Raw genomic sequence first — 14,061 nt, forward strand, 5'->3', positions numbered from 1 at the left:
CTAATCCCCTCCCGTTTCTTCTTGTGTTCCCTTCTTTCTTTTCATCTTCGTTCTCTTTCCCATCGCTCTTTCCTTCATATTACACAATCTTCTCTCTAATTCCCCTTCATTCTCATCGCCGCTTCTTCATTCATTTCTCTCCTCTTCCTCCCAACCCTGCCTTCATTCTTCACACCCTCCCTCCCTCCCCTCGGTTTCCCTCATCACCATAATATGGTAGAAACATTCTCACGATATTTGACACCTGTTAGTCTGGCCTCCGCCCACTCTCAGTGACACCTGGCCAGGGTGGTAGAGAGAGGGAGGAAAGGAAAAAAAATAAAGAAGAGACAGAGGAGAAGGGCGACTAGAAAGGGTAGAGAGAAGTGAAAGAAGGGAAGGATGCAGCGAAGGACGGGAAAATTGGAGAAGGAAATGAAAGACAGAGGGAAGGAGTGAGGTGTAGTAGGTAATATGCAAGGGCTCTTTGGTCTTGTCTAGACTGAACTACACAAAGGAGCCGGAAGCCTTAAGGCCGAGGGACTGACCACCTGAAAGCTAATTTAAGACTGATGGACTGATCACATCTTTACCTCTTCATGGCTTCTGCCGTCTCCATTTTCAGTCACCTCTATCCTGCGCAACATTTGGGTGTCTTTATTCTGGAAACGTTTCGCCAGCCAAAGGCTTCTTACAACCTGTGGTTTCCTTACACCTGTTGTCCCGTTCACCTAGCAAGTAGGTACCTGGGTGTTAGTCAACTGGTGTGGGTGGCATCCTGGAGGACGAGATTGAGGACCTCAATGGAAATAAGATACAGTCCATCAGTGACGTACTGCGTCATCGAGGGTTGTCCTGGCTGGATAACTCTTTAGGGTTAAAAATTAGAGCAACAAAATCATATATTATCCTCCCTTTCTCTTTCGTGTCTGTGTGTGTTAGTTCCCTTTTTTCCATCATCCTCTCTGTCTCCATCTCTCAACCTAAGTCCTTCCTTAGACACCAAGAGCATCATGGACTCACGTGCAGAGTGCGATACCATCCTTGAGGGCGTGGCCGAATGCGAGCTGATCAATGAGTCCATCAGACGTAGGCCAGTCCAGAGGCACTTCGGTAACGGCCTCCACCCAGTCACACGCCTCACGCGCCCGATGCAAGTCAAACTTAGCCTGACTCTGTAGGGAAGAAAACCTTGGGTTAGTAGAGTACTCTCGCAGTTTTGAGACAGTTCTCTATAGGAAGCAATAAGACAGATCTTTCGTTTTATGTTCTATTTAATAAGTAACAATTAATATATATATATATATATATATATATATATATATATATATATATATATATATATATATATATATATATATATATATATATATTTACGTCACAGGGCACTCCCAAAAGTTTCCCGAGGTCCCTGCTGCCACGAGCGTTTAATCCCTAGTAACTCAAGCTTCCAATCTTTTTTTCTCAGTCGCTCATATGAAAAAAAAAACTCACTCACCCCCACCCACACATCCACCCAGGCAAGGTTATAATGTAAGCCATATCCCCTTGAGGACCTTGCCTCAGCTCAGGGCGGAACTAGCCAGGCTGCAACACCCTAATTAGTGTCCGGATGAATTAGAGGTTTATACTTTCACGTGTGCCTACTCGAGGCCCTTGATGTCTGTTCTTTGATTACTGTTGTATTTTTCTGTATCTGCCTTTAAAATGTTACCTTATATAATTCATGTTTTTTTATTTGTAATCTGAACAAAAATTAAGGTTCGTTAATATCTGATATGTAACTCATTTCATCGGCCTCCAGGAGCCCTATTGAAGGAAACTTTCGCTCTCCATATACAACACCTGGGTATTTATATCTGAAGACGTTTTTCCCTCTTTATTCAACTGATGACACACTGATGAAACAGGTACTGGTAGTTCCGTAGGGTGAGCCCCAGTCCAGGTCTTCTCTATGTTGTGACCAAGCGCTGCCGAAATATAATAAAGATACCCAAGTACTGAATGTTTATAATTCCTCGACTTATTGAAGGGCACAAGCAAGGAGATGCACAAGGATCAGCACAAACAAGGACCTGCACAAACAATGACCAACACAAACAAGGACCAACACAAACAAGGACCAACACAAACAAGGACCAGCACAAACAAGGACCAGCACAAACAAGGACCAGCACAAACAAGGACCAGCACAAACAAGGACCAGCACAAACAAGGACCAGCACAAACAAGGACCAGCACAAACAAGGACCAGCACAAACAAGGAGCTGCACAAACAAGGAGCTGCACAGTTGACTGATTGCAGTACTCCTCTGATCTTGTGCTTGAAACATCGGACATAGTATCCCACATTACCCAACACTTATTTCATATCGCATTTTCTCTGTACCTTTAACTCCTTCAGTGTAAGCTACATTTCTGACCACATCAGCCGTCTCCCACCAAAAAAGGGTGACCCCCACAAAAGGGTGACCCCCACAAAAGGGTGACCCCCACAAAAGGGTGACCCCCACAAAAGGGTGACCCCCACAAAAGGGTGACCCCCACAAAAGGGTGACCCCCACAAAAAGGAAACACTTCCACCACTATTCATTCAATTGCTGTGTTGCCAGAAGTAACATCCCTCTTTCATAGACGTTTCCCCTCACTCGCACCAATTGAGGGAAGCCTTGTTCAAATTAAAACGTTTCTTATTCCTCGGCCACTTCACTAGTACACTAATTGTGGCCTGTTATGTTTTTTAATGTAACCTAAAACATCTACCTAATTTAAAATGAAAAAGAAATTAGGAAAAAAACAGAAAAAAGTTGGCATTAAGTGAAACGTCATAAAAAAAAAAACGGAAGTTTTAGTAAAAGTATGGGTTGTATATACGATTTGTTTATCAACTTGTTGGTTTTCTAAGACATTTGTGCAACACTTCGGTATCTTTATATGGGAAACCTTTCGCCGGGCAGTGGCTTCTTCAGTCCAATGCAGAGAAAAGTGTTGAAAGGGTTGTATTTTGATACACTGTAGGCAGACATTTAACACCTGGCTGCCTTCAAGAGAGAGCTGGACAGATACCTAAAGTCAGTGCCGGATCAGCCGGGCTGTGGCTCGTACGTCGGACTGCGTGCGGCCAGCAGTAACAGCCTAGTTGATCAGGCCCTGATCCATCGGGAGGCCTGGTCGTGGACCGGGCCGCGGGGGCGTTGATCCCCGGAATAACCTCCAGGTAACCTCCTCCAGGTAACACGGTAGTTACGTTCCAGAAAATGCCATGTTAGGTAAAACTGCTAGATGAACTGAAGAACTTATGGGAAAATAGGGTTACGTTCGAGGGAGCCCCAAAAAGCCAAACAACTTTTTTTTTTTTTTTTTTTGACCAACAGGTCTTACAAAAATAAAAATGCATATGTAATTGTAGTTAATTGTCCTGATATATTACTGCTTAATACTACAAATGCAATAGCAATAATATTTCTTACCTTAAATTGTGGGTAATGGTGTTTGTGGATGATTGCAAAGACTTGCATGGTGTGGCCCTACTGGGCTAAGGTGGATGGTTGTTGGTTGTCGGCAGAAGTGGATGGTAGAGGTTCTGGTACTAAAATCGATGGCTGTATTGGAGTGTGCATAAATTCTGTAATGGATCTCTGGGCTCTTTTACCCTGCAGTACATTATACAGCTGATGGTAAAGCATCATCAGCTGGTCTACACCCAGTTTGAAAGCACTGCTTCTAGATTTGTCAGGGTCCTCCTCAGTGAAAAAGTCTAATTTTACAGATATTATGGAACTGCTCACGTAATTGCTGCAATGGCAACTTTTTCTTCAGGTTCTTCATCTTCTTCTGTTGTCTGGCTCCCTTGTATCTGTGCATCGAGCTCTGCCAACATTTCCTCTGGACTCCTATCTTCATCATCTACTTCTAAGAGCTCATTCACATCTTTATTCATATCTTCAAAACCATCACCTGGTAATCTCTTGCTAGCTAAACAATCTCCTGAAACTGACTCAAGCAAGAGAAAACTAATCAAAGAATTAACTACAGAAGGCCATAACTTTTCCCAGCCTGCATTTAATGTTGACTGGGACACTTCATTCCATGCACTTCTAACATAGCTGATGACATCTGCAATGTTAAATTTATTCCAGAAGCTTGGTGCTGCCAAGTTGGAGCCAGAGTCCATTGGTGGAACTAGTTTTTCATAATTTTTTTTTTTTGCGTAGTTACACTCGAATGACTTGACTCCCCGATCCAGTGGTTGCATTAGGGATGTTGTATTTGGAGGTAAAAATACAACTTTTACATGTGGGGTCACATCCAGCAATCATGGCACCTACTGGGTGCCATGATTGCTTGGCAGATTTAAGATATGGCAATTAAAATACGTATCTAAACAAACACAGCGAGCTGCTAGCAGAGGTTCGTCCAACAGACGTATGAACCCTTGCTGGGGGGATGGTGAGAGTGGCAGAGGGTGGTGAGCGACGGCAAAAATTTTTCCCCTTCCATAGACTGAGCCATGTTAATTTTATGAAGTGTTGTAGAAAATTATGCCACAATTCTTCAATCGTGCTATAACCAAAATGTGCCAAATAAACTCGTGTTCAATGATGGTCTACTGTACTAATATTGGTGTCATATGAGAATCATAAATACTGATCTATTAACAGGAAAATCCCACAGGGGTGGAATAATTGTACTCAAAGTAAAAAGCATCCATATACAGTGGACCCCCGCATAACGATCACCTCCGAATGCGACCAATTATGTAAGTGTATTTATGTAAGTGCGTTTGTACGTGTATGTTTGGGGGTCTGAAATGGACTAATCTACTTCACAATATTCCTTATGGGAACAAATTCGGTCAGTACTGGCACCTGAACATACTTCTGGAGAGAAAAAATATCGTTAACCGGGGGTCCACTGTATTTAAAAATAAAGGCTCCCTTTTCATATATATGCTTGCTCCGTTCCCTTCGTGCTTGTGTGAGACTAGTTAATGATCCAACTGCACATTATTTGTGTCATCTGTATATTTCTCACTGGGAAGTCTTTACTGTTAAGAATGTCCACTACAATTCTCTTTCACCATTTCTTTCTCTCGTCTTTCACATATTCTGATCTACTTCAGTTTTTTTTTCTCTTCACTCCTGACTGCTTTAAGTTTTAAATTAGCCTGTGGTAGGTTAGTCTACTTAAAGCATTCTTGCACTCCAGAAAACACAGTTCGTCCAGCCCTATTTTATTTTGTATCCAGCCTTGACGTAAAACTCCAAAAGGTATGACAGGATTTCCCATCCCTGAATTTGTGCTGGTGTTCTAACAGTCTTACTTTTAAGTCTTCTACGAATTTCCTAACAACACTTTAGACTTTTGTATGGCGTGTATCACTGATACCGATCTGTAGTTCAGAAAGTGTGTGTACACTCACCTACTTGTACACACCAGGTTGTGGTTGCATGGGTCGATTCACAGCTCCTGGCCCCACCTCTTCACTGGTCACCACTAGGTCACTCTTCCTGCACCATAAGCATTATCATACTTCTTCTTAAAGCTATGTATGGATGCTGCCTCCAATACATCACTTCCCAGACTATTCCACTTCCTGACAACTCTGACTGAAGAAATATTCTCTTACATCCCTGCGATTCATCCAAGTCCTCAACTTCCAACTATGACCCCTTGTTGCTGTGTCCCATCTCTGGAAAATCTTGTATGTCCACCTTGTCAATTCCTCTCAGTATTTTATATGTCGTTATTATATCCCCTCTTTCTCTCTTGTCCTCCAGTATCGTCAGGTTGATTTCCCTTAACCTCTCCTAGTCGGACATGCCATTTAGCTCCAGGACTAGTCTTGTTGCCAATCTTTGTACTTCCTCTAGTTTCCTTACATGCTTGGCTAGGTGTGGGTTTCAAACTAGTGCTGTATACTCCAATATAGGCCTGACATACATGGTGTACAGGTTCCTGAACGATTCCTTAATAAGAGGTCGGAATACTATTCTTAGGTTTGCTATGCACCCATATGCTGCAGCAGTTATTTGGTTGATGTGCACCTCAGGAGATGTGCCCGGCATTATACTTACACCAAAATGTGTGTGTGTGTGTGTGTGTGTGTGTGTGTGTGTGTGTGTGTGTGTGTGTGTGTGTGTGTGTGTGTGTACTCACCTAATTGTGGTTGCAGGGGTCGAGACTCGGCTCCTGGCCCCGCCTCTTCACTGATCGCTACTGGGTCCACTCTCTCTCTCTGCTTCCTGAGCTTTGTCATACCTCTTCTTAAAACTATGTATGGTTCCTGCCTCCACTACTTCACTTGCTAGGCTATTCCACTTGCTGACAACTCTATGACTGAAGAAATACTTCCTAACGTCCCTGTGACTCGTCTGAGTCTTCAGCTTCCAGTTGTGACCCCTTGTCCCTGTGTCCCCTCTCTGGAACATCCTATCTCTGTCCACCTTGTCTATTCCCCGCAGTATCTTGTATGTCGTTATCATGTCTCCCCTGACCCTTCTGTCCTCCAGTGTCGTCAGTCCAATTTCCCTTAACCTTTCCTCTTACGACATTCCCTTGAGCTCTGGGACTAGCCTTGTTGCAAACCTTTGTACTTTCTCTAACTTCTTGATGTGCTTGACCAGGTGTGCGTTCCAGACTGGTGCTGCATACTCCAGTATGGGCCTAACATACACAGTGTACAGTGTCTTGAACGATTCCTTATTAAGGTATCGGAACGCTATTCTCAGGTTTGCCAGGCGCCCGTATGCTGCAGCAGTTATTTGGTTGATGTGTGCCTCCGGTGATGTGCTCGGTGTTATGGTCACCCCAAGGTCTTTCTCCCTGAGTGAGGTCTGTAGTCTTTTTCCACCTAGCCTATACTCTGTCTGCGGTCTTCTTTGCCCCTCCCCAATCTTCATGACTTTGCATTTGGCTGGATTGAATTCGAAAAGCCAGTTACTGGACCACATGTCCAGCCTGTCCAGGTCTCTTTGCAGTCCTGCCTCATCCTCGTCCGATTTAATTCTTCTCATCAACTTCACGTCATCTGCGAACAGGGACACTTCAGAGTCTATTCCTTCCATCATGTCGTTCACATATATCAAAAATAGCACTGGTCCTAGAACTGACCCCTGTGGAACCCCGCTCGTAACAGGCGCCCACTGTGATACCTCTTCATGTACAATGACTCGTTGCTGCCTCCCTGTCAGGTATTCCCAAATCCATTGCAGTGCCCTCCCTTTTACATGCGCCTGATCCTCCAGCTTCTGCACTAATCTCATGTGGGGAACTGTGTCAAAGGCCTTCCTGCAGTCTAGGAAAACGCAATCTACCCACCCCGGTGGGTCTGGAAGTGAACCCGGTGGTCTGGTGGCTAAAGCTCCCGCTTCACACACGGAGGGCCCGGGTTCGATTCCCGGCGGGCGGAAACATTTGACACGTTTCCTTACACCTGTTGTCCTGTTCACCTAGCAGCAAATAGGTACCTGGGTGTTAGTCGACTGGTGTGGGTCGCATCCTGGGGGACAAGATTAAGGACCCCAATGGAAATAAGTTAGACAGTCCTCGATGACGCACTGACTTTCTTGGGTTATCCTGGGTGGCTAACCCTCCGGGGTTAAAAATCCGAACGAAATCTTATCTTATCTTATCTTACCCCTCTCTCTCGAGTCTTACTTCTGTTACCTTGTCATAAAACTTCAGGAGGTTTGTGATACAAGATTTGCCTTCCATGAACCCATGCTGGTTTTCATTTATAATCTTGTTCCTTTCCAGGTGTTCGACCACTCTCCTCCTGATAATCTTCTCCATGACTTTGCACACAATACATGTCAGAGACACAGGTCTGTAGTTTAGTGCCTCGTTTCTGTTTCCTTTCTTAAATATGGGGACTACATTAGCTGTCTTCCATTTCTCAGGTAGTTGCCCAGTTTCAAGGGATGTGTTGAAGATTGTGGTTAGAGGCACGCACAGCATCTCTGCTCCTTCTCTAAGGACCCATGGGGAGATGTTGTCCGGTACCATCGCCTTTGAGGTGTCAAGATCACTTAAGAGCTTCTTCACCTCCTCCTCAGTTGTTCGTATGTCATCCAACACTTTTTGGTATATTCCCTCTTGATGTTCCCTTCTGTGCTGTCTTCCCAAAGCCATTCCTGCCTCTACTGTAAAAACTTCCTTAAATCTCCTGTTCAGCTTCTCACATACCGCCTGATCATTTCTTGTGAGTTCTCCACCTTCTGTCCTTAATCTGATCACCTGGTCTTTGACTGTTGTCTTCCTCCTGATGTGGCTATACAACAGTTTTGGGTCAGTCTTGATTCTCGATGCTATGTCATTTTCATACTGTCGCTGGGCCTCCCTCCTTACCTGTGCATACTCATTCCTGGCTCTGCGACTGGTCTCCCTATTTTCGTGTGTTCTCTGTCTTCTGTACTTTTTCCATTCTCTATTGCACTTTGTTTTTGCCTCCTTACACTGTCGGGTAAACCAGGGGCTCGTTCTGGCCTTCCCATTGTTACTGTTGCCCTTGGGAATAAACCTTTCCACTGCCTCCTTGCATTTTGTTGTTACATATTCCATCATTTCATTTACTGGCTTTCCTGCCAGTTCTCTGTCCCACTGGACCTCCTGCAGGAAGTTCTTCAACCCTATGTAGTCCCCTCTTTAATAGTCAGGCTTTTCCCATTCAACTCCTGTTATTCTCTCCACTTGCAGCTCTACTATGTATTCAAAGCACAGAACCACGTGGTCGCTAGCTCCTAGGGGACTCTCATACTTGATGTCCTCAATGTCTGAGCTGCCCAGGGTGAACACAAGGTCCAATCTTGCTGGTTCATCCTCTCCTCTCACTCCAGTAGTGTCCTTAACATGTTGGTGCATGAGGTTTTCCAGCACCATGTCCAACATCCTGGCTCTCCATGTTTCGGGACCCCCATGTGGCTCCAGGTTTTCCCCAGTCAATCTCCCTCTGGTTGAAATCCCCCATAACCAGCAACTTTGCTCTGCTGGAATGAGCTCTTCTTGCCAACTCAGCAAGTGTGTCCACCATTGCTCTGTTGCTCTCTTCATATTCCTCTCTTGTCCTCCTGCGGTTCTGTGGTGGATTATACATCACTGCAATGACCACTTTGTGTTCCCCCGACTGAAGTGTACCTGCTATGTAGTCTCCTTCTCCAGTCTCATCTATGCCTTCCATTTTCTCGAATTTCCATCTGTTTTTTACGAGCAGAGCAACCCCACCTCCCCCCCCTGCCCCTTCCATATTTCCTCATGATCTGGTATCCTGGTGGGAAGATTGCATCTGTTATTGTCTCCGTGAGTTTTGTTTCTGTAACTGCTATGATGTCTGGGGACTTCTCATTGATTCTTTCTTGCCATTCCTCATGTTTATTCATTAATCCATCTGCATTTGTGTACCAAACCTTCAACTTCTGTTCTAATACTGTAACTGTGGTGCGGGGGGTGGAAAGAGAGGGATCGGTGTGTGATGGTTGGTTTGGATTGTTCAGTTGCCTTGGGGGTGTCGTGGCTGGAGTCCTTCTGCAGGTGTTTCTGGGGGGTGTGCTTGTCCTTCCATTTGATCCTGGGTTATTCTGCTCTCCTTTTTCATTTCCTCCCATTTCTCCTTTCGTTTTTGAACTCTCTCTTTCATCGTCTTCCTTTCGTCCTGTGTTCTGTCTCGATCGAGGTACACACTCCGGAACTCCTGCTTGCCTCTCAGCTGTGCTTTCTCCTGCAGGATCATGGTTCGGGTTGATTCTGCCTTGAAAATTACTTTGAGAGGCCGATTCCTTTTCTTTGTGAACCACCTAATTCTCCAAAAATTTGCCACCTGGGTCATGTCCCCCTTGCCTATCACCTTCATGATATCTTCAATTGCTGTTTTCTCCTCCTGCTTTCTTTCATCATAAGTTTCCCCTTTAGATTCATCTAGCCCATAGACAAACACGGATCTCTCCCTCTCCACCTCCCACTGTGACTCCCATTGCATCCTCTGATGTGTTTTAGTTCCTTCCCGTGGAGTGTTCCTTCCTTCAGTCCCTTCCTTAGTTATGGCCCCTATGCTTCTTGGTTTGTCCTTCCTGCTCACCTGTTCCTGTCCCCCACAGGTATCTGGTAAGGTCCTCGCACATGTCCTAGTTCCTTCAATGTCTTCCAACCTCTCATTCTGTCCTAGTGTGCTCCCTGTCTTTGTTTTGGCCCCATGTGGGTTTGACAGGACCTCTGCATACAGTTTAGTTTCCATGCTTCCTTCAGACCTGTTGTCTGTGTTTGATGTAGCCATTGCCGATGCTACTTCTGTAATATCTTTGTCTCTGTGCTGTTTCAAATGTCTCAGCTCCTCTTCTAATCTCTCTATCTTGATTTCTGCTGCTGTGGCCTGTTGCTTCCACCTTGCATTCTGCTGCTAACCTTCTGCTGCTAACCTCTCTTCCATCTTCCTTTCCAGCTCATCTAGTCTCCTTCCCCAGTCTTCCTCCCTTTTTTTGAGCTCTACCTCCCATTCCTCCCTCCCAGATTCGTCCTTGGAGCCCCTTGTCCTCATCCTGGTTCTAGGTTCCCCCGTTGCTCCACAGAAGGGGGGACGGGTGGTTAGGGGGAGGGGAATAGATGGTTAGGAGGAGATGGGATGGATGGTTGTGGGGGAGGGGGAGGATGGTTATTGGAGGGGTAGAGATAGTTGGGGAGGGGGTTAGATGGTTTGAGGGAGAGAGGGGATGGATGGTTATGGGGGAGAGGGAGGATGGTTATTGGAGGGAGGGAGGTAGTTTGGGGGTTAGACAGTTTGGGGAGGGGTTAGGTGGTTTGGGGGAGGGTTAGGTGGCTAAGGTGAGGTGGTTAGGGAAGGGGGAGAGGTGGTTAGGGGAGGGGGGTATGTGTTTGTGTCAAGTGGTGGAGGGTGTGTGTGGGTGTATGTGCATGTGTGTGTGTGTGTGTGTGGTGTGTGTGTGTGTGGTGTGTGTGTAGTGTGTGTGGTGTGTGTGTGTGTGTGGTGTGTGTGTGTGGTGTGTGTGTGTGGTGTGTGTGTGTGGTGTGTGTGTGTGGTGTGTGTGTGTGGTGTGTGTGTGTGTGTGTGTGTGTGTGTGTGTGTGTGTGTGTGTGTGTGTGTACTCACCTAGTTGTACTCACCTAGTTGAGGTTGCAGTGGTCGAATCCAAGCTCCTGGCCCCGCCTCTTCACTGGTCGCTACTAGGTCACTCTCCCTGAACCATGAGCTTTATCGTACCTTTGCTTAAAGCTATGTATGGATCCTGCCTCCACTACATCGCTTCCCAAACTATTCCACTTCCTGACTACTCTGTGGCTGAAGAAATACTTCCTAACATCCCTTTGATTCATCTGTGTCTTCAGCTTCCAACTGTGTCCCCGTGTTGTTGTGTCCAGTCTCTGGAACATCCTGTCTTTGTCCACCTTGTCAATTCCTCTCAGTATTTTGTAAGTCGTTATCATGTCCCCCCTATCTCTCCTGTCCTCCAGTGTCGTCAGGTTGATTTCCCTTAACCTCTCCTCATAGGACATACCTCTTAACTCTGGGACCAGTCTTGTTGCAAACCTTTGCACTTTCTCTAGTTTCTTTACATGCTTGGCTAGGTGTGGGTTCCAAACTGGTGCTGCATACTCCAATATGGGCCTAACATACACGGTGTACAGGGTCCTGAACGATTCCTTATTAAGATGTCGGAATGCTGTTCTGAGGTTTGCTAGGCGCCCATATACTGCAGCAGTTATTTGGTTGATGTGCGCTTCAGGAGATGTGCCTGGTGTTATACTCACCCCAAGATCTTTTTCCTTGAGTGATGTTTGTAGTCTCTGGCCCCATAGACTGTACTCCGTCTGCGGTCTTCTTTGCCCTTCCCCAATCCTCATGACTTTGCACTTGGTGGGATTGAACTCCAGGAGCCAGTTGCTGGACCAGGTCTGCAGCCTCTCCAGATCCCTTTGTAGTTCTGCCTGGTCTTCGATCGACTGAACTCTTCTCATCAACTTCACGTCATCTGCAAACAGGGACACCTCGGAGTTTATTCCTTCCGTCATGTCGTTCACAAATACCAGAAACAGCACTGGTCCTAGGACTGACCCCTGTGGGACCCCGCTGGTCACAGGTGCCCACTCTGACACCTCGCCACGTACCATTACTCGCTGCTGTCTTCCTGACAAGAATTCCCTGATCCATTGCAGTGCCTTCCCTGTTATCCCTGCTTGGTCCTCCAGTTTTTGCACTAATCTCTTGTGTGGTACTGTGTCAAACGCCTTCTTGAAGTCCAAGAAAATGCAATCCACCCACCCCTCTCTCTCTTGTCTTACTGCTGTCACCATGTTATAGAACTCCAGTAGGTTTGTGACACAGGATTTCCTGTCTCTGAAACCATGTTGTCTGCTGGTGATGAGATCATTCCTTTCTAGATGTTCCACCATTCTTCTCCTGACAATCTTTTCCATGATTTTGCATGCTATACATGTCAGTGACACTGGTCTGTAGTTTAGTGCTTCATGTCTGTCTCCTTTTTTAAAGATTGGGACCACATTTGCTGTCTTCCATGCCTCAGGCAATGTCCCTGTTTCGATAGATGTATTGAATATTGTTGTTAGGGGTACACATAGCGCCTCTGCTCCCTCTCTCAGGACCCATGGAGATATGTTATCTGGCCCCATTGCCTTTGAGGTATCTAGCTCACTCAGAAGCCTCTTCACTTCTTCCTCGGTTGTGTGCACTGTGTCCAGCACATGGTGGTGTACCCCACCTCTCCATCTTTCTGGAGCCCCTTCTGTCTCCTCTGTGAACACTTCTTTGAATCTCTTGTTGAGTTCCTCACATACTTCACGGTCATTTCTTGTTGTCTCTCCTCCTTCCTTCCTTAGCCTGATTACCTGGTCCTTGACGGTTGTTTTCTTCCTGATGTGGCTGTATAACAGCTTTGGGTCAGATTTGGCTTTTGCTGCTATGTCGTTTTCATATTGACGCTGGGCCTCCCTTCTTATCTGTGCATATTCGTTTCTGGCTCTACGACTGTTCTCCTTATTCTCCTGGGTCCTTTGCCTTCTATATTTCTTCCATTCCCTAGCACACTTGGTTTTTGCCTCCTTGCATCTTTGGGTGAACCATGGGCTCATCCTGGCTTTTTCATTATTCCTGTTACCCTTGGGTATAAACCTCTCCTCAGCCTCCTTGCACATTGTTGCTACATATTCCATCATCTCATTAACTGGCTTCCCTGCCAGTTCTCTGTCCCACTGAACCTCATTCAGGAAGTTCCTCATTCCTGTGTAGTCCCCTTTCCTGTAGTTTGGTTTCATTTGTCCTGGCCTTCCTGCTTCCCCCTCCACTTGTAGCTCTACTGTGTATTCGAAGCTCAAAACCACATGATCGCTGGCCCCAAGGGGTCTTTCATATGTGATGTCCTCAATATCTGCACTACTCAAGGTGAATACTAAGTCCAGTCTTGCTGGTTCATCCTCTCCTCTCTTGTAGTGTCCCTTACGTGTTGGTACATGAAGTTTTCCAATACCACCTCCATCATCTTAGCCCTCCATGTATCTTGGCCCCCATGTGGCTCCAAGTTCTCCCAGTCGATCTCCTTGTGGTTAAAGTCACCCATGATCAGTAGCTTTGCCCTGCATGCATGAGCTCTTCTGGCCACTGCAGCCAGTGTGTCAACCATCGCTCTATTGCTCTCGTCATACTCTTGCCTTGGCCTCCTGCTGTTCTGTGGTGGGTTATACATCACTGCAATTATCACCTTGGGACCACCAGAGTGAAGCATTCCCGCTACGTAATCACTTTCTTCTCTGCTGTCTCCTCTCTCCAGCTCATCAAAATTCCATCGGTGTTTGATCAGCAATGCCACTCCTCCACCCCCCCTGTTCCTTCTGTCTTTTCTCAGGATCTGGTATCCCGCTGGAAAGATGGCATCTGTTATCATACGTGTAAGCTTGGTTTCTGTGATCGCTATGATGTCTGGTGATGCCTTTTTGACTCTTTCGTGCCACTCCTCCCACTTGTTTGTTATTCCATCAGCGTTTGTGTACCGTACCTTCAGTTTCCTTTCCAACACTGTGGTTTGGGGGGCCTGTGGGGGTGGGAGACCTGGTAGCATACTG

General features: G+C 46.0%; 1 protein-coding gene across 4 annotated transcripts in view; it reads right to left on the minus strand.

The window, feature by feature from the left end:
- LOC128701858 (calponin-3) overlaps positions 1 to 14,061 on the minus strand; it is a 144,532-nt gene that overhangs the window by 66,309 nt on the left and 64,162 nt on the right. For all 4 annotated transcript variants that reach the window (XM_053795807.2, XM_053795808.2, XM_053795806.2 and 1 more), the window contains exon 2: positions 1,003 to 1,154. In XM_053795807.2, coding sequence (XP_053651782.1) covers positions 1,003 to 1,154 — 152 coding nt within the window. The remainder of the gene's footprint in view (positions 1 to 1,002; positions 1,155 to 14,061) is intronic.

This window comes from Cherax quadricarinatus, chromosome 69 (assembly GCF_038502225.1).
Source record: "Cherax quadricarinatus isolate ZL_2023a chromosome 69, ASM3850222v1, whole genome shotgun sequence".
Taxonomy (NCBI): domain Eukaryota; kingdom Metazoa; phylum Arthropoda; class Malacostraca; order Decapoda; family Parastacidae; genus Cherax; species Cherax quadricarinatus.